Source organism: Tachysurus vachellii, chromosome 1 (assembly GCF_030014155.1).
Source record: "Tachysurus vachellii isolate PV-2020 chromosome 1, HZAU_Pvac_v1, whole genome shotgun sequence".
Classification (NCBI taxonomy): Eukaryota; Metazoa; Chordata; class Actinopteri; order Siluriformes; family Bagridae; genus Tachysurus; species Tachysurus vachellii.
This window is the reverse complement of record NC_083460.1, coordinates 10,260,454-10,281,949: the sequence shown is the minus strand read 5'-3', so window position 1 is coordinate 10,281,949 and position 21,496 is coordinate 10,260,454. Positions and strand designations below refer to the sequence as shown.

At 39.3% G+C, this 21,496-nt stretch overlaps 2 protein-coding genes across 2 annotated transcripts; both read right to left on the bottom strand.

Annotated features, from left to right (window-relative positions):
- Window positions 1-1,375: 1,375 nt before the first annotated feature.
- Window positions 1,376-5,509, bottom strand: mterf4 (mitochondrial transcription termination factor 4). Its single transcript, XM_060871726.1, has 4 exons — window positions 5,445-5,509; window positions 3,849-4,248; window positions 2,142-2,326; window positions 1,376-1,855 (listed from the first exon to the last, which is right to left on the bottom strand). The coding sequence occupies exons 1-4, from the start codon at window positions 5,472-5,474 to the stop codon at window positions 1,442-1,444; spliced, it is 1,029 nt and encodes a 342-aa protein (XP_060727709.1). The 5' UTR covers window positions 5,475-5,509; the 3' UTR covers window positions 1,376-1,441.
- Window positions 5,510-5,744: 235 nt separating this feature from the next.
- Window positions 5,745-21,129, bottom strand: pask (PAS domain containing serine/threonine kinase). Its single transcript, XM_060871715.1, has 20 exons — window positions 20,981-21,129; window positions 20,680-20,868; window positions 19,750-19,943; window positions 18,423-18,590; window positions 17,773-17,904; window positions 16,149-16,283; window positions 15,882-16,008; window positions 15,490-15,677; window positions 15,179-15,293; window positions 13,597-13,683; window positions 12,993-13,146; window positions 11,761-12,470; window positions 11,435-11,604; window positions 11,164-11,328; window positions 10,918-11,043; window positions 10,377-10,511; window positions 10,017-10,216; window positions 8,090-8,223; window positions 7,697-7,840; window positions 5,745-6,412 (listed from the first exon to the last, which is right to left on the bottom strand). The coding sequence occupies exons 2-20, from the start codon at window positions 20,858-20,860 to the stop codon at window positions 6,231-6,233; spliced, it is 3,447 nt and encodes a 1,148-aa protein (XP_060727698.1). The 5' UTR covers window positions 20,861-20,868; window positions 20,981-21,129; the 3' UTR covers window positions 5,745-6,230.
- Window positions 21,130-21,496: the final 367 nt, after the last annotated feature.

The window sequence follows — 21,496 nt, the reverse complement described above, 5'->3', positions numbered from 1 at the left end:
TTTCTCTAGTTAACCTTTCTCCATTTTACCTCTGCAGTCAATGGCTGTGTTTTGGCTCTCTTACTTTATAGGTTGGTGTGTGATAACAATTTAATTGAATTAAATTTAATACATTTCCATGTGATGACATCCAAATACATTTTAGAATGATCATTACCAGTCACGTGTTAACAGGTACATCATTGTACAACCCAGAAGGAAACACGGCTGCCAACTGCGTTCAGTTGTCAACTGAATTCATACTGAAATTTGGTGGCAACAGTAAAAAAAAAAATAGAATGCATTAAAGGTTATGAAAACTGTGTCCTGCTCCTTTTTTGCAAGTGATTACACTTTTAAGACATTTAACTCCATTTAGTTTGCATTAGTTTGCATGTGTGTGAGTAAATAATGTGTGTGAGTTTTTGGTTTAAAACCATGTTACTGTGGCTGAAAATGGTATGGATCCTACTCAACATACAGCAGGATTGATTTGATATTGTTACAGTATTGAATTATTGATTAAAATCAGTGACTGAAGTGATGTTGAACATACATTGAATTTTTCCCATTGAACTAATATTATTTGAGGCTGCAAACCTAAAATTTCAACACTGATTCAACTACAGGGTTCCCACTCTTTTTCAGAGATCATTTTCCAGGACTTTTCCAGGACATTTCAAATTTAGCAAAAAAAAGACAAGGCTCACAGATTCACGGCCTAAAGTAATATGTTCTTCTCTCCAGAAGTCTTAAAAACAACGTACACTTTATGGCTGTTACTTAACTATACTTTTAAAGACAATTTGTCATGTGAATGAAATTTCAACCTTTATAAAATAAAAAGACCGCACATATTAATACCCTTTCCTTTCTCAGGCCAATGCCGTCATGCATGCTTTAGTTTGCTGTGCATTCCCCTTGCACATGATATTCAGATTAACAAGGTTAATATAACCTGCTTACCCGTCACCATTTGCTGAAAACATTCGAGCACTTAAAACATTCCTAGCACCTGAAACCGCCAACACGAGACAGCGTCATCGGTCACAGCGAGATTAAACAACATAACGAAAAACCCGTCAAAACTCAGCGTCCCTGAACATAGCGCTTTCTGTTACTAACGTTAATTGTTTCGACCAGTTGTAAACTGTTCTTTAAATGATCAAGAACATTTAAAAATAATAATTTTCCAGGACAACAAGATTTTTTCCAGGACAATTTATGTTTTCTCTCATTTTCCATGTGTTTTCCAGGACTGGAACATTGGTCATTAATTTTCCAGGATTTCCAGGTTTTCCAGGACGCGTGGGAACCCTGAACTATATTAGCATTGAAACTTTCACCTTAATTCAGTGTTGGTCTGCTATCTGATAGAAGAAAATCAATAAAAGGCATGAAGATAAAAAACAATTTATGTTGATGTTAAGATGCATATTACAAGTAGCAGATATTTTGGTGATCAGTTTCTTTCTGGATTCTTCGCTCTCTGATTTGTTTTCTTTTTGTAACTGAAAGACCTCTTTGTGACCTCATTATCATCATCGTCGTCGTCGTCGTCTTCGTCATAATCATCACTGCTGTACTCTTCACTTTGCTCCTCTTCCTCCTGCTCTCTTGCCACAAGTTTCTGAAACACATCAAACTCTTCCTGTGTAGCGTTGGCTACATCGGTGAGATAAAGTTCCTGGGAGATGCTGAGAAAGTCTTTGAGGCGAGGGTTGAGGACAAGTGTCTGGCCCTTCTTGTCAGGGGTTTGGAACAGTCCGCGACGCTCCAGGAAGCTGTGACGACACCGCAGCTCCTCCAGGGTGAGTGTAAAGAGCTTCGCTTTCACCATCTCAGCTTGGCGACAGCCCATACGGAAATATACATACTGCAATAAGAGGAGGGACAATAAACTCTGCTGCATACTAAAGTGAGGAGTGAAATTCAAGACAAGAAGTCAGGACAAAGAGCAGCCTGCTTCACACTGGCTGGTTTGTTGTCTGGCTTCCTGACTCAAAAGAACATATTTAAAATCTTAAGAATTCTGAGCTGGCAGCATTGCATGTTGAAAATGGTGAAAGCAAACAAATCTACTGCAAACACATGATGCACATTTCCTGCCTTGACAATGTTACAAAAAACTAAAGTGAATAATATAGAAAAAGTCGTCTTACCTGAAACATGTACTCCAGACGTGCAGGATCTTCTTCCACCACGTGTGGTGAGTCTCGGAGGATGTCTGCCATCTGCTGAGCAGTGAACTGGCACTTTTCTCTGAGAAGCCGAGACACTGCGTTCACCCTCTTCACTGGAAATGACAGTATCTTTGGGTAGTGGCTTATCACCCTCTGCAAACAGCCTGACAAATAGAGAGCAAGGTTTATTATCTAATTTGACTCAGCCATACTGTGTTTCACTTCAAATCCTGAGCCAATTTCCCAAGCCATAAATCACTGTTTCCATAATGACTGCTATGTCAATGTTGTGAATAAAACTGTCGCTGTCAGTACCGGATCTGTACAAGGAATTTATGGTTACACATAAGTACAAATAGGATGTTTGTGGATGTCAGAACCACTGAAACACTACAGTGACCATTAAATCCCTTAATAATGTTACTAACTCTCCACATTGACCAATGTCCAGATTTATGCACCTTCTTACAATCGGCAAAATAATTATTTGATCCCCTGCTGATCCCCATCATTTTTATGGTAGGTTTATTTTAAGAGAGAGAGACATAATATCAACCAGAAAAAAATATTAATAAAGGTTATAAATTAATTTGTTTTTGATCGAGTGAAATAAGTATTTGATCCCCAACCAACCAGCAAGAATTTTGACCTCCACAGACCGTTTATGTGTCCATGAGGAACACAAATTAGTCCTGTTCCTTCAGGAAGCTACTCCTAATCTCAACTCCTTATGTGTATAAAAGACACCTGTCACAGAATCCACCTCTTCCAACAAAACCTGTCACAGGACATCAGGGACAAGACTGTAGACCTGCACAAGGCTGGAATGGGCTACAAGACCACCAGAAAGAAGCTTGGTGAGAAAGATAACTTAATACGAGTTAACATAAATCGCCCTCGCTCTGGAAAAAAGCTCCATGCAAGATCTTACCTCGTGGGGTAAGGATGATTCTGAGGATGGTGAGAGATCCGCCCAGAATTACGCAGGAGGAGCTTGCTAATGATCTCAAGGGAGCTGAAACCAGCAGTCACTAAAAAAAATCATTGGTAAGACACTTCGCCATAATGTATTGAGATCCTGCAGTGCCCACAATGTCCACCTGCTCAAGAAGGCACATGTACAATGTCATCTGAAGTTTGCCAATGACCACCTCCGTGTTTGGAGGCAGAGAAATGCTGAATATGAATATGATAGGATTCGGAGAGTATCTGTAAAGGTGTGGACCAAAATACCTAGTGAGATGTGTGCAAACCTGGTGGTCAACTACAAAAAACGCCTGACCTCAAGGGTGTTTGCCAACAAGGGTTTCTGAACCAAGTACTAAGTCACATTTTGCTTGAGGATCAAATACTTATCTCACTCGGTCAAATACAAATTAATTTCTAACCTGTATTTAAAGTTTTTTCTAATGTTTGTCTTAAAATCATGCAGCATTCAATTACAAAATTAGCAGGGAATCAAATAATTATTTCTCCTACAGTAAGAATAAAGGCAAAAAGCTCCACTGAATGCAGCGTGCACACTACAGAAAAACTTCTGCTCACACATGACTTTAACCACTTATGATATATTGTTTTGTGAATGTAAGGGTATGTACACTTCATGATCTCTGACCTGGAGAGATCCATGAAAGACATTAAATATGAAGTCAAATAATACGGTAAGTATAATTAAAAGCTGTTCACCTTCAAGCAGGCCAAGCTTCCTTAGATTCATAACCCTCTGTTGCAACTGAGATTCTTTAAGAGAATACAACTCAGGACATTTCTCCAGGATCTTCATCACGCTGCTTGGGTTTAATCCGAGGCTGAAGAGGACAGTTAACACTGGCACGTCATGCTTGCAGCGGTTTTTACTTGCTGCTTCATACACCAACTGAGCCTGGCTTTCAGAGAAACCAATTTCAGCCAAAGACTGTATGGTTAGCTCTGTCCTTCCTTGCGGGACGGTCTGAGCAGGAGTAGACAAGGGTGGAACCAGCTGTGATGAACAGAATGGTCGGTGAAGGAGAAATAATGGCGCCCTGGCCAGTTCTTTCACAGGGGCACACTTTGGAAAGCAGGTTCTCCACGTCCATCGTAGAATCTGGCCCAAAATACAATGGCATATGATGATGGCTCAAAACTCTTATACTGATATAAAACTCTTTTATTAGCTAGTAGTAGGACGTACACTCACTATCATTTATGATAATTTTTTTATTATTAATAATATTTTTATTGTACTTTTTGTTTAAGAATGAACAGCCCAAAATATTAGCAGGATAAAAAATAACGGTTATAACAGTCGTTAGATCCCACTGTAACTCAAACAGAGCTAATGTAGTGCGTCGATACGTTTGCTTGTATTAATGATTTAATTATAATAATTAGTTACTAAATAGACAGTTACAGTAGATACAGACTGTGTGTGTGAAGGATTATCTGAATTTAACTTCAAAAATGTTATTTATCTAATTTTGTATGTTATTTTAAAAATAGGCATGTTTTCCTTTTAAGCTAAATGACGCAAAAAATCATCAATTTAGCCGAGTAAGAAAACGACGCACTGTTTGCGTGAGCTTTCTCAGTCTGTATGCAACGTGAACTGAACGTTACTACAGTTAAAGTTAGTTACAGGCAGTTGATCAGTTGACAGGATGGTGATTAAACTTGATAGAAAATGAATAAAAATGAATTCCAGCCAATCAGACTCGAATATAGAATATTCGGGTAGAAAAAAAAAGTATAATGAACAGAAGCGAGATAAAATGAGAATGAGATAAAATGAGATAATGAGATAAAATGAGATAATGGCGTTTGCCAAATACTGTAAATGTAGTAGATTAAATTCGCCGTATCTTGTATGACCCAGTGTTCAGTGTAAATGTTGTAATTAGGTGTTGCTGAATGTCTTTAAGTGTTTTATTCCTCTTATTCCACAGCAATGTCTGAACAACTAGAGTTTATTAACACATAACGATAACGTGATCGATTAGATTCTGATTAAACGTGCAGCTTTAGCTAGATTTACATTACTGAGCCGATCTCAAATGACTCTTTACGACTTTAGAGGCGTAAAACAAGATATATAAACACTTTCTACAAACTGAGTCGTAAACAACACTTTATTGTAACTGCACCCATTTTGGGTTCGGCTGCTGTCTCGTCCTAGCTACAGCTACATCTTCCCTCCGTGTAGTGTTTCAGAAACGTAGTTTATTTTAACATTATCTGATGAACCACATCTTAAATTATTAATCAGCTGCACAAATGATTTAATTCTCTAGTTTTCTCACTCACCCCTAAAGCGGTGTGCGCTTGGCTACTCATTGGTCCGACGCCAAAATACGTTCCCCCGAATACAATTCCGGTTATAAACGTCGTTCCGGGTTGCAAAGGACGAGACAGATATTTAGATTTCTTTCATTTAAATCCAGAACGATGTTCTTGAATAAGTCAAAGTAGGTTTTAATATCAAAAATACAAAATAAAATGAAGATAAAAGATTTTATTCAATGTATTGTTTTATATAATATTTAAAATGTAAATAATTTAGTTTTAAAAGTCAACTTAAAATGAGTTGCTTACACAACTGCTTCTTTTTATACCTTGCATTTCAAAGCTGTTCCTTGAACAAATCGACATAGATTATATAAAACCATAGATCATGAAGCACTATTCATTGCTTTTACAGTATTCATTACATTCAGTAATGTTGTCCTTCAATTTAAAAAACAGTGTTCTGAAACCAAGAGTGTAAAAATTCATACATTCAATGCTTCTTTAATCTGGGATTCACATAAATCAGGGCACATAATTTCACCCCCAAACATGAGCTAGTCTTCTTTCTTCTATGCCATTCATTGATTTAGTGTAGAAATGAATAGATGTATTCTGAAGATTGGTGTTCATGTAGGACATCATGAATCTCATCTTCAGGAACATCATCAAAAACAACGGGAAAGTGTAGCAGCACTGTGCCATTTTTCCCCACCTCCTTTTTTTTTTTTTTTCCCTCTTCCAGAATTGGAACCTTTTCCAAGTGCAGCTCTATGTTCGAAAGCAGCTCTAAATCTTCATTGGTCTTCAGTTATCAGTGAGATACTTGAGAAGTTCAGATTCCAGCGCTGCCATGGTTCTCCTTTGCTCGTCATCCTCTTCTTCTTCCATTTCCTCATCTTCATCCTGCAAAGGAGTCTCATCAGTAGCACCATGAGTGCTGGCCTCCTGCTGTACATGTGGACTGTAGTGATTTTGCTCAAACGAATCTGCAGCCACAGAAAAGAAGACAAATCAAGTCAAATCCATAATAAGGGACAAAACAATAAGCAAAAAAAAAAAAAAAAAAAAAAAAAAACAAACTGTTAAACTTTGTTTTAAACTGTGATTTTTAAAGCACAAATTGAAACAGGAAGGAACACATTAATTATATTGAGATTCAGAGCAGTGGAGCTCAGAACACAAGCACCAGATGTGCTTTATTCTGGAGGATTTGGTAGAGTGTTTGCGACAGTAACAGAAATTGAAGCTACAATCTATGAAACAAGTCTTTAGAATGAAATCTTTCCCCATGTCATTTATGCATGATGTCCTTGTTTAACTTGCATACATTCATAAAGGTTTTGTGTCTGTATAACATGTCTGACAAAGAGCAGTACCACATCACAGGGCTTGGGTAAGAGCCTCTTATGGGACTTCATGCTCAGAGGACATGTCTACGTTTAACCAGGCGAAGGCCCGATTCTTATTCAAAGGGGGTGGTTTGGGATGTTTCTCCTTTCTTTAACTACACTACACTTGCCTCATCGCTTCTTAGCTCCTTCCTCTAAGGACAAGAGGAAAGGATGCAAAGACAAAATTATGACAACTGGAATCGAGCGTATCAACTGAAAACGGAGCACATGAACACACTTAAAATGATGATTTAATCTATAAAATAAAATGTTTCTCCTCATCACCTGACTTCTAAAGGCATTAACATTATAAACTATTTTTAGTATGAATTAGTATCAACAGTTCTATATAAAATTAAACAAGGAAAAGGAAATATCTTCCACAGAATAAATAAAGAACATATGGAATAATAACAGGTAGAGAACTGAAATAATATATCCAAAACTGGGCAAAATAATAATGTGAACATTGAGGATACAAATAACTTAAGCAAACGGAGCATCATATTTAATTTTTGTTTCTGTTAATCTTCTAGTGCCAACATTAATAAATGGTCTTCTGTTTAGATGAAGGGGGAAACATGTCCACGATGCAATTTGCGATGTAGCTCATGACCACAGTGACCGAGCTGTTATTTCTTTTTTTTCCCCTCTCAACTTTCAGTCATGTTTAAGATGTCATTGCTTTTGCACAGAGAAAAACATGCCATCCAAATGCTAAGCATTTTACTGGTTGACCTTTCAACCTGCTACACAGAAATGTTTTGTCTGTGACATGTGAGTGAATGTTGCTTTTTTTCCACCCAGATGTGCAGAATACTCAAGAATAAAAAGCAGGCCACAAACCACAGGTCTGTGTGTATGAGAGAGGAAACTTACCATGATCGCAGGGGAACACTTCACTCCAGCTGTACTCTGCTAGGTTAATGGGCTGCCGAATCCACGGTTCGTACAGGAGCTCCTCCAGTGTCATTCTTTCTGTCGGTTCTCTGTGCAGCAAACCAGCCAGCAGACTGTACAAATCTGGACACACACATTTCCACTCTATTATCTGTAATAAAGTCAGTGCTTGCTAAACCAATGACTCCCTGCGCAAAAATCTCAGAACAGATTTGTCTACAGGAACCTGTAGGGATTAACCTACACCTATAGACATGATACACCTCTTACAGGGCAAACATTTACCTGTAACTTTTACCCACACATACAGAGCACTGCAGTTGGCATCTACATATATGACAAAAGGTACACATACATGCACACGCAATCTACCTGCAGAGACGTCACAAGGGATGCGGAGTTTGGCTTGGATGGTCTCTTCCACGCTACAAAAAGGGTTTTCACTGAACAGTAGGGTATATATAAGTACTCCCAGAGACCACATCTCCAGTTCTGGACCTTTATACCTACAGAGAATAGAATAGAAGAACTTCAGGAGAAAGCATTTACCATAATGTGGCTGAAAATCTACACAGCGTAATCACATGGTCACCCTGAATATTTGTCAAGTCCAATTTATTCAAGAGTGTAAATAATGGATCATCTTTATTCACATGCCCAGAGAATCCACAGCCACTTCTGTGACAGGGGTGACACCCAGCACATGTGACAGGGTATCCAGGTGAACACAAACTACATTAGCTGCCCGTGACACATCGCTCCCAGATGCTCTGAATGAATTCTATGCTTAGTTTGAGGTGCAAAACAATTTAGCAGCAAGGAAGACCACCTCTGTTCCCAATGAGCTGGTGCTAAACACAGCTGATGTGAGGAGAACTCTATAGTTAACCCACAAAAGTCTGCTGGACCAGACAACATACCTGGTAGAGTGCTCAGGGATTGTGCAGAACAGCTAGTGGCGGTCTTCACTGACAAACATTCCCTGATCAGCACCATCATTCTAACATGTGTCAAAACCACTACCATCATCCCAGTGTTAAAGAAGTCTACAGTGTCCTGCTTCAATGTCTAATTGTCCCATCGCACCCACACCAATCGTGGTGAGGTGCTTTGAGAGGCTTGTCACGAGGCACATCAAAAAGCCAGCTGCCACCCTCACTCGACCCCTTGCAGTTTGCGTATCATGGAATCCGCTCCATGGACAATGCCATTGCCACAACCCTCCATTATGGCCCTCTTACCCCTGGACAACGAGGACACATATTCGAAAGCTGTTCATAGACTTCAATTCAGCATTCAACAGAATCATTCCTCAGCACCTGATTAAGAACCTGAGCCTGCTGGGCCTGAACACTTCCCTTCGCACCCGTGTCCTGGCTTTCTGACTGGGAAACCACAATCATTCCGGATCAGGTGCACCATCTCCAGCACCACCACACTGAGCCCTAATGCCACTTTAGGCTGTGTACTCAAGCCCACTGCTGTTCACTCTGCTATGTGCAACAGTCTACAGCATGGTGTAGAGCCAACAACCGGTCTCTCTTGACATTAGCAAAAGTAAAGAGATCATTGTTGACTTCAGAAGAGCACAGAGTACGCACTCTCTGCTGAACATTGATGGATCCTCCATGGAGATTGTCAAGTTTTACAGATGGACCACTGCATCCTGAGCAGCTGCATCACTGTCTTGTTTGGGAGTTCCCTCCATCACAGACAATTACACCATACGCTGCATTCGCAAAGCCACTGTAGTGTATTGGATTGTCTGTCTGCACTGTCTTGATTTGCACTTATTTTTTCCACTAGGTTGCACATTGGTTGCACTTTGTGTCACTAGGACAACTTAGCATTTAGTCCTTAGCTCTGATTTATGTAGCACCATGGTCCTGGAGAAATGTTTTTTTTTTTAATTTCAGCCACATAATAGAAGTGATAAGTAGAAGAAATAGAAATAAAAGCTTCTTGACTTGAACACTGAACATAAAAACATGTCAATAACTTTACCACAACTTGTCTAATGTTTCAGTGATTGTTCCAAACTTTAAACTGAGGGAATGATATCAGTCTCTGAGCCCAGGCATTGTTTAGTGTAGCCTTATCTGATCCTATGAACATGAATGCGTTAAAAAAAAAAAAAAAAAATACAGCGCTGCCTCTTTGTACTCTGTGATGTCAATGTGACGTCCCGAAAACTCCAAATCTAAAAAAAAAGATACTGTAAATTATACAAAAGGCCAGGTAACACCATGTGAGCATGTTTAGTGTGTAGGGGGAACGAATGTTAACGCCATGTACATACGGGTTTCCTTGCAGCACCTCGGGTGAGCAGTACTCCAACGTGCCGCAGAACGCATGGAAGAGCTTGCCTGGCTCCAGCAGGGTCGCAGAGCCAAAATCAATCAGTCTGATATGAAACTCTGTGTTGATGATGATGTTTTCGTCTTTAATGTCCCTGTGCAAGATTCCTTTCCCATGAAGATAAGTCACGGCTGACACCAACTGTAAAACATCCGCATGCTTTTTGATTTTTATTCCCAGTTTTACATTTGAATTTAAATCATTTGTTTTATTTATGTGAATAATTCCTGGTCCGTCTTCAACAGCTACTAGGTGTGTACTCTGAATAAGTAAGGTATCGCATGACCCAGCTTACACGCACCTGCCTGAAGATGTAGCTGGCAAGTGCTTCGTCCAACCTGGGTTGCATGTCAATGAACTCAAATAAGTCTAGGCCATCTCCATGTTTCTCCATCACCATCTGAAAGAATTTCTCATTCTCGAACACCTCCAGCACCTTCACACAAAACAAAACAGATTATATAGAATATACTTTGTGAAATGCACTGCACACAGGACAGTTAAATATGCACAAGGCTTAAATATCATGTAAGCCCTAAGGGTTCGTAGGTTATGGACGTGTAACTCAATGATCAAGCATAAAATCTATGGGCATTTATTAAAAAAAACCCAAAAAAAACCAAAACAAAACAAAACATGCATATAAAATTAGTGTCTGCAGAACATATTAATTTTAAGACATTCATATTAATGTATACAGAGACCAGGCCATCCAGTGTAAATCAAATCACCACCACGACAGACGTATACCTGGAAATCTTAACCATTCACAGAAGTACCTAAAAATCAGGGATCTGATCTTCAAAAGAAATTCTGTTAATGATATTTAGCTGAAAAACTACCTTAACAATGTTGGGGTGACATAATCGAGCAAGTATGGCCACTTCCTGAGTGACCTGCCCCAGCTCGGGGTCTTCCACCCAACACTCTTCCACCACCCTGCTCTTCCTGATAAACTTCACTACCACCTTAGAGAAAAAGAGAAAACAAATGGTGAGATTAAAGAAAGAGAAGAAAGGAGGAGAATGTGGACAGGAACAAGAACACAGAAATTGAAAGGCTGAGATACTTAAAATTTCTTGTCTAACCTCTTGTTCATCTTGACGTCGTGAAGCAAGCCAGACAACACCAAATGCTCCCTTCCCTATGGGTTGCATTGGATGATAGACTTCTTCAAACTGTCCTTCACATGCTCCAGACTGCTCCAGACTCATGGAGGAGTGCAGACCTTTACCATGGTCTGCTTCACTGACCTGAATAAGGACCGGAGTAGCCATTTAGATGCAAGCAAACCACATTTTTACTGCCATTAAGCACCATATAAACTGACAGAGAAAATGCGATATCTTTTGGTCTCACCTCTCGCAGGCTGGACGCTAAGCCATCCTCTGCGAAAGACTCTGCTGTAGAAGTCTGTGTGCTCTGCAGTGTCTCCTGCTTGTGGAGGAAAAGATGGCTTCCGCTCAGCCATACGCAGAACACCACACCGTCGCTAGAGCCAGCAGCTCTACGCACATCACACTGCACCTCTAAATGTCAAATACAAGCATACAGTCAGAAATCAGAACCACAACCACTGCTAGACAGGTACTAGTTTGAGTAAAATAATGCCTTGAGGTTTTTAGTTTAACAGTACATAATTACTGTCCAATTTTAAAGTTTTATAATGAATAATAGTCCTATACCAATAGGTGTTCCGTCTCTATGGTAGCAGTTGGCTTGAAACCTGCCCTCCTTTATCAGGGTAGGTGGGCAGAGCGGTGTAGCAGGGGTCGACAACGGCCTCTTTGGGGTTGAGGTTGCTGGTCTGTCATTTGATAAGATCATCCCACTTTTACATAGCTCTGAGAATGGAGTACACAGTTCAGAATTTTTCAACGCCATGTTCCACTGCTCTGCATCTCCCTCTAAAATGGATAATTCTTTTGGTGATGGACTGACACATAGAAACAGACATTCTTGTACAGAAAGTTTGTCTTTTGGGATGTCAGGGGGCTCGGTTTCAGGCTCAGACTCCACAATGCAAGGGGATGGAGTGCGCAGGAGCTCAGCGGTGTCACACTCACTTAGCTCCAGCTGTCCAAAGGCAAGTGCAATTGTGTCACCATTAACATCCAAGTCTAGAAAGCAGCTGCTTGAATGTGCTACTTCTGCTTCGTGTTGCGTGTCGTCTGGTTTCTCAGGGCCTGCCCACTTTTCACAGAATCCCGAGGATGAGCGACTGCCTAGGGAGATGACCTCAAAGCTGGAGTTCTGCAGTCGTGTTGTGCAATCCTGGGACTCGAGCAATGCAAAGGTGTGGAGTAGAGCTGTGGTGGAATCGGCTGGAACAGACTCGTCACACTGAGCTACTGCTGCAGCTGCCTCTTTGCAAAGCTCTGTAGTGTCATCCAAACTGAATGAAATAAAAACATCATTATCAATCATAAAACCAGAGCCAGAGACTAATGAAGAATATTTCTATGCTTCTTTTCTAATTTGTCTGACGTGGTGATTTAAATTTAAACAAACAACCCACTTCCCCAAAAGTCTAATTCCATACAAAACTCAATTCATTTTTTAAAAGAACAGAAGCTCAAACCAACCAACATGTTAAACAATTTTAATGCCGGTGTACTGGAGATTTAAAAAAAAGCTGTTTCGTTATGGATTTTGATCAAAAAAAAAAAAAAAGTATATACTGTATTTAGAAAATGAAAATGCTTGTCTCTGCTACTTGGCCAATAAAACAAGTTCAGAAATAAGACGCTTGATTAAATTTTTTTTTTAAGATGCATGTACTGAGTTCAGGCTGGTCATCAGTAGGAGCTCTGACTATTTCTGTTAAGTAACAGTAGGTAGGTGGAGAGGCAGTTCAGATGATATTTCAGAACTGTTTTACTGCCTGAACTTGCTGCTGAACAAGAGGTTAGTTCACCTGTTTGCAGGCAAGGGAGAAATTGCATGAACAGGGGCATGATGCTCTTGCTTGGTCCTGATAGCAGCAAAGGCTCGCCTCCCTTTTGCAGCACTTCCTTTTCTCTTCAGGGCTGGAAACAACATACTGTCTTTGGCCAGCAGAGTCTGGGGACCTTTTCAAAGCATATACATTACAATATACAGGTTCAGCATATATTTAAAAAGAAGAAGGAAGAAAAAAAAAAAAAAAAAAAAAAAAAAAAAAAAAGCACTGTTGACTGCAGAGGCACAAAATTGGCAGTGCCTTGAGGTCTTTTTGTAGTGCACATTGTTGCATCCCTATCATTAAATATCATCCTCAGCTGAAGGGTTATAATAAAAACCATTATACATAATAGGGTAAGATAAGTGCAAGATCACAAGCACCATGGAGTAAAGAGAGAAAAGGCTGTAAATTAGCATGTACACAAAAGCAGATGTACTGCACTCCAAAGTCTACACTACATGTGCCACTTCCAATAAACATTTAAAAATAATTTCCTCTCCATAATAATAAACCAGACACAGAGAGGAGGGGGAAAAGAAAAAAAAAAGAAGAAAAAAACAAAAAAAAAACAACTCACTACACGTGTCTTGATTTCCCTTTGCTGAGGTATCACACACAGATTGGCTTAAAACACCACTACCTCCTCCGGAGCATGTGCAGCAGTCTGGGTGGATCAGAATAGAAAAATATGGCATCAGCTAACTTTTACTCAGCTTTTATCATATGATGTTGTAAAGAATAAATACTGCCTGATGGATTAATCCTATAGTGTATTTTGTCCATCACCCGCAATTTTCTTCACTCTCACTTCAGTTACTAGCTATCGGTTTATTGAACTCAAACTCTGAAATCAAACAACTGATCTTTTCATTGCAATCACAGTTCACTTACCAGCAACAAATCTTCCCCAAAGATTGATATGGTCCTAGGTTCTCAAAATCTTTTGGCCCTAAAGCCCAATTTAGGACCCCAATGTCTTGTAATTCCTTAACTCATTTATACTTGAACTAGAATTACAGGCTACTATCAAGGATCATGGTCCTGCTAAATTGCAGTGTTACTATAATAAGATTTTGGCGGCATATACAGTTTTGGGATAATTTCTTAAAGATTAAAATAGTCCTTTAAATAAGATTCAATGTCTGGGCTATGCCAAAATAAATGTTGATTATGGATTTGTGTTTGCTACTACCTGAAAATTTTCTTCATCCTCAGCTATAGATGTTTTATTTTTTCCCCCAAACCAAAATACTGTAGATTGGTATTTGTTGTTATCCATGGTTAATTTGACTAGCCCCAGTCCTGGCAAAGCGTGATGCTGCCACCACCATGCTTTACTGCATATACAGGATTCTTTGGTTTATAAGTGTTCTTGTTTTCGCACCAAACATCTCCCATGGTCTCATCAGACCAAAACACATTTTATCATGTGTATTATGATGTAGGTTGGTTTGGATGCGATTTTTATGAAGCAAATTAAGGCTCTTTGTGGAGTTCTTATATTTTGGACACATTTTGCACACCTTTCATGAATACTTTTTAAAAATTACTTCAGTATTTAGATGAAACCAAAATGTCAAGAAAATCCTACTAAAAACGGCCATTTTATGTTAATCAGAATAACTTATTGTATGACAAGTGTTAAAACACTTAAATATGAGGTCAAACGTGATTGTTTATTCATGAGCACAGACATATGCACCAAAACTAGATGTATGCAACCAGGTTTGTTACCTAAAACTTTTCTCCTAAAACTCCTGAAATAATCAACAGAAATAGTGCGTCTGATAAACATGGGTCCGTATTGGATGCGGTGCTGCTGTTGACCGCTGTAAAATAATCTTAAAAAAAGATTTAATGTAAATAACTAGAGAATACACTTTGAAATGTTTTTAAAAATAACTCTTAGGGATTTCTTCATTCATCTTTAGTAACTAACTTATCAGGGTCCAAGTGGTTCTGGAGCCCTTGACCCTGGAACCATGGAAGACAATATGAGGAAGGAATGCACCCTGGGTAGGACAGCAACCCATCACCAGGCCCTATCAAACATTAACATCTCAGATTTAACTAAAGAACAGGAAAGCGCTCAAGATATTCCGTGATAAACCCACTGTGATCTGCCAATTCACACCAGATGTCTCAGAGAACGCTTATACCTGCGTGGCTTCTAGAAGAGGATGCTGAACCATCTTCTTGAAAGGACACTGGACTGGGGATTCTGCCAAAGGCAGACATCATCTCGTAAAAGGCTGGGATCAAGAAGGTGATTTTCTATACATGGGCAAAGATACAAATGCACATTGTAGATGGCTTATAGGACATGACACATCTAGTCAAATATTTCACATATAAGATGTGATTGTAAATATGAAAAAAATGCTTTAGTAAGAGTTTTTGTTGAATTCATTAACAAAGTAAACTGAAAACTGTATTTTTCTTTAAAAGAGTAGGTATATTAGAGCAGTACCTTTCCTAGAATCTCAGTCATGCTATATCCCATTAGCAGAGGACAGTAGATGCTGTTGATACTTTTAATAGTGCCATTGGGGTAGAGTGTTAAAAGGCTGCTGGAGGGAACAAAAGTCCACAGTGAGCCAGAATAAACCACATCTGGGAGGGACGAGCACATGTCTTCACCAGCGCCATCTTTTATAACTGGAGAACAGAACAAAAAGGTTTAATGTTATTTAATGTTTATATGGTGTGATATTCGGTTTTAAACTGCAGAAAACACAAAGCTATTCAGTGACTCTGTGGCTACAGTTGGAAAGCACTGAAATACACAGAACTGAAAAATAGAATTTAGTCAATCGTCTGGCTGAGCCTGTGGAAACAATGAATCAAAGCATAAATACAAACCTTCTCCTGCATCACTGAATTTCTGGCTCAGAGGCCTTCCACAGGACACAGCGGCACGCAGTCTCACGCATGCATGCAGCTCTGTGTTGCCTCTGCCCTGCAAACAAACCTTCTGCACACGCATCATCTACACACAGCAAGTCATTTAATCATCAACTGTTCATCCACAAACCCAAGTACTTAGACATTCACATTCCTGCTTCCGGGTACACAGCCACATAAAAATAATTTTGTTCAAGCATTCGTAAATCAGAGTGCGCTCTAGACCTTTGGTATGGTCCGACACTGCAGCGGAACTTGAAGTGCTGGCATTAGAGATGTGACTGAAAGCCCCATCATCACCTCAGCATCACAGTAACCATGGAGATGAGCAAAGGTGGAGTCACAGCTGAGAATCCCACCCTAAAGTTTTTGTAAAGATATGATATATAAGCATAAACAGTCTTGATGTGCCACTATTTTGTAGCAAGATGTAAATATTTACAGCTCATTACACAATATTTATTACCCACCCCTACTATCCATTTTAATAAATAAAGTACAATCCCATCTGAAAGTATAACCGCAATTCATTTGTCTTGTTATACACTTAAGGCATTTGGGTTTGAGCTCACAACTGATCAAAGCTCTAGCTTTTATTTCCTGATTTACAGATACATGCAAATTTATTTGTATAGCGCTTTTAACAATGGACATTGTCTCAAAGCGGCTTTACAGAACATAAACATAAAGCAAAAACTTAATATAAAGATTAATATAATACAAAAATTCAAGATTAATTAGATATATGTAAATGTGTTTGTCCCTAATGAACAAGCCTGAGGTGACTGAAGCGACTGTGGCAAGGAAAAACTCCCTTCCCTAAAGGAAGAAACATTGATAAGCAACTTAGAAACTGATACCTTTTGTGGCATACTACCTAATTTTCTCATGGGCAAAAATATTGCCGCAAAGAGTCTTAAATTAAATAGCACTTAATATTTGGTAGCAAATATCCCTTGCTTACAAAAACTGCATTAAGCTTGTGACCCACTGATGTCGTATTCTTCTTTTATGATGCGTTTCCTGTCTTCTACGGCAGCTTTCAGTTCTTGTTTGTCTTGGGTGTTTCTCCCTTCAGGCTCTTCTTCAGAAAATAAAATGCTGCCTAGTTGGGTTAAGGACTCGTCCTCGGTTGTGCTGACCATGTGTCTGGTGTCATTTTCTTGCTCCATGATAAATTTCCTCCCAATTAGATTGGATGCATTTCTCTGTAAACTGGCAGACACCGTTTCTGCTGCTACCATCATGAGGTACATCATCAATAAACATTAACGTAGTGGGATGTGGTAGCTCAGTGGTTAAGGTGTTCGACTACTGATCATTGGTTCGAATCCCAGGACCACCAAGTTGCCACTGCAGGGCCCCTGAGCAAGGCCCTTAACCCTCAATTGCTCAGGTGTATAAACTGAAATAAGACAATGTAAGTCACCCTGGATAAGAGTGTCTGCTAAATGCTGTAAATGTAATGAACCTGTTACTGAAGCAGCCAAGCAAGTCCATTACACTACTAACACCCTGCTTGACTCGTGAGCTGAATGTTTTGGATCATGAGCAAATGAAATTAAAGTGAAATTCTAATCCATAGCTCATATTCTTTTCACAAACAAAAAGTCCAATACATTGGAAAAAGAACTTGACTTGCTGTTCCAATACTTAATACAAGGGAAGTCGAAAGCCTTAAATTAGCATCTTAATCCTTTAGAGCCAGAGCACCTTTCTAGCACAAAGACAAATCCTTAAATGTTGTTGAAAGTGTAAGCTACATGGACGAGTGGACCAGATCATTTGATGTGTGCTCAATCACTCCAGACAGTATTGACTACTCAGCAAATACAAATAGAAGTCTGACCTCTGTAGAGAAGGAGAAGTGGGCTGATATCCTCTCTACTCTCTCCAAACACAGTACGCAGGTTTTGTGATTATGTGAGCATGTCCACACAGACACTGGGAACTCGGAGCCTGGTTTATTCACAGCATTTACCTGTAGGGAAGAATGGAGCACATTACAAAATAATTAGAGGGGGAAAACTGGTGTAGCTCAATCTACAAATCTCAGTGAGCTCAACTGTCACACCGTGTGCGTGTCTTTACTCAGGATCAAGGATTCAATCAGGACCGAATCTCCTTGAGATCTTTCTAACATTCTCCTCAGGTTCTTGTAGGTTTGTAGTTTCCTCCCACCTCCCAAAAATGTGCCAGTAGGTGAACTGGCCATGTTAAATTGGCCTAGGTGTGAATGAGTCTGCAATGTGATCATGGTGTGTACGGTACCCTTCAAGGGACTGGCAATCCATTCTGGGTGTATTTCTGCCTCACTGCCAGTGTTCTTAAAACACTTACCAGGATGAAGCAGTCATTTCAGCTGAATGAAATTCCGTCATTGTGATAGTCAGCATATGATTTGCCCATGAAGATGTTTTTATTTATATTGTGCACACATTTTGTTATTTGTAAATGCTAATGATTTTTCACCTCCAAAAGCTCATCAAGTGTTCATACCACTTTTCCGGATATGGTGTTTAAGTTCCCTGCAGAATCTAGGATTTCCTCTCCCAACACATCCTCAGTCAACTGGCTGGTCTTCAGAAGGAACGTCAACATATGCCCAATCAGCTCAGTGCGTGTGTACTCAAAGAGTTTGCAGGCTTGCTTGTTCACATCCACCACCTTCAACAGATACATACACTTCAAAAATCTTATACCTGCAACTTGCAGAACATTAGCCCTGCCTTTTTTGTTCCTAGCAACAGAATACATGACCAACTTTATTGTGAAAGTAATGTATTCAAACTCCTGAACCTTTGGAATCGCCATTAAGTCTCCCACAATTGCATTCAGTACATCATTTTACATGTGATGTACAGCAACAGCTTTAACATTCCATGTTGAATAATCCTCATGTTACAGTCTACATGGAATTTCTAAATATCTCCTCAGACAATTTCTGCTGCTGGGGCTTTGTAAACGTATCTATGTAGCAGTGAAAATAATAAGGAAGTTTAAGATTCATGGCAATATGGTGGACCCTCATTATGAGAGCATATTATTCCTAAGGAGCCTTTTTATTTTTATACAAGATTGGCCCTATGAAAGGTTTCGAAATCCCATTAAGAATCTGCCACATACTGGAAGATAATACAGCAGTTAGTTCCAGTCCAATAACTTTACTGTACAAACATGTATAGTTTGACTGTTAGAAGCACTGTAACTGACCAGTAGCACATTTAAATGCATCTTCTGTGCAATGGTTTCACGTCAAACATACCCTGGGATCAAATACCATCTTCTCTGTTTTTTTCCATGGGACTGTTATTTATGAGGGCTGTTGATATAGACTAGACGTTTACCCTGAATGCTCCTGGTGATTCCAGGTTAAAGCAGAACTTCTATATATGTATAAAATCAGAGAAACAGATGAAGGACATATCAAAGAAAAAGGTATAGAAGTCCATTTAGGAACAGTCAACACTCAAGGGAGCAATAGTGACTGACCCATCTCCTGTCCTTCACTCTAGCAGAAGGCAGTGTCAATAAGCGAAGTTATAAATAAGCGAAGCTAATAAACATTTGTAGCAGTTTCTGAATAAAATTAAATACCAGAACTCTACAATAATACTCGGGCTGTTCCATATGGCTCTTTTACTTTTTATTGGTAATAATCAAACCTGTAGATGTATGATGACGCATGTCTGCGAGCATGACGGCACGATGCAGTCTAAACACATTTTGATGGTTATCCTAGTCAGGTTATCCTATTCAAGAGGTATTGAATAATAAGTATTATATCCTATTCAGTAAGTCTTGCAACCCGATGGTGTTATTATACCTGTGCTGTAGTATGGTCCACAGTGATGATGGCCTTATTAGGGTTGTGGATAAGCTTAAGCCCTTTCTTCCCAAGACAGGGACTTTTTGAGAGCAGTTGCTCAAGCTGTGAGCTCTCCAAAGCTCCACAACGGCAAGGAGAACCAGAAATGGGGGATAAATGCACATCCTTCATCACTGGTGTTTTAATATCACCTAGGAGTAAGCGGAGTTACCATGTGAGGTTATTACATACACTTGCGTTCACATCGAACAGGTTATTTTTTGCTCATTTAATGATCTGTATCTCTCAGTCTCATTTGTATTTCATCTTTCATTGCCAAAGGTTTCAAGTATGCAATTGCACGGTGTGTCTTCTAAATGGCAAGTTTATTCAAAGATTATTTTGTTCATTCAAAACAGAAAATGGTTTTGTTTTGACTTTGATTTACTTGCGTTTCACCATTTTGAAAAACTGTCATACGTTTATTATATTTTCTATGTCAGTGCTAATGATATGTCATGGGTGTAACAGCAAAATAGGCTTCACTAGCTCAAAAGCATACAATTTTTCACAAAATGCAAACAAGAAACATGGCTGTTACTGATAGGATGCATGAATCTACAGCCTGGGCTGGAATAAAATCAACCCCATGTATTTTTAATCTGTGATCAGGTTTCTGATTCAACAAAAGTTAAAATATAATCCACTTCAAGCCATTTGTTAAGATCACATAAAATTAATAATAAAAATCTAGCTTTCGTATTATTTTACACAAGGGCTTTGCGTTGCTAGGCGACGTCTAGCAGCAATCCATGATATCCTGCCATCCCTGTTAGCGTGTTAGCCAAGTATTTGTTAGCATAGTTGTTTGAAATGCTGTAGCATTTTAGCAACTTAAAGTTCCCTTGACAACTTACATGTGTAAAGTGATCAAAAACGTTGTCTCACCTGTAGTGGTGTCTGGAGTCCGTTGAAAAAAGCTCTCCTTTGCTAGATGTTTTGAAGGAGTCATCGACTCCTCAAGTCCCAGGAGATCCGATTCACTCCTAGCAACTGAACAAACACTGACATCCGTAGTACTGACATGGCTACCCTTCTGTTTATCAACTATGTGGCGCCACAGCGACATTTTCTGCCCTGGAAACAAACACGCATTTTGCACATCACCTATATAAACGTTTTCTATACCCTTATGAAGCCATATAAACGAGTCCTAGGAGTCGGTTCACCGCCAGCTCTCATTACTCACCTGTTTTATTTTGTTCAAGAAACCAACCGCCACACTGTCTGTTTCACAGGCAGGCCAACTCGAAGAGCACACAAAACACAGTTTTCACCAAAACTGAAGAACTATAAAACTTTTTGTTTCAACACACACAGATCAAGAATCAAAACACCAGCTTTGTTAACACGGATACATTAAGTCAACAAACGAAAATGCCGCGCCACAACCAACCAATAAAAAGGCCGCGAAAGCAAACGGGCCAGCAAATCAACCAATTAGAAACATCAGTGGGCGGAGCTTTATCTAGTACGCTTAAGAGAACTAACATCAATGGTATTATGGAGTAATTCTTTTTGTAATGTATTTCTGAGTTTATTCTCTTGAAATATTGTGACTTCTAAAAATCTTAAATTCTGCCCTGCATTGGTGGAAATGTGATTAATGTTTGTACTCAGAGATAAGAACAACAACAACAACAACAACAACAACAACAACACTATAGACCTACCACATACCAGGGTGCATTCAAAATCCACTAAG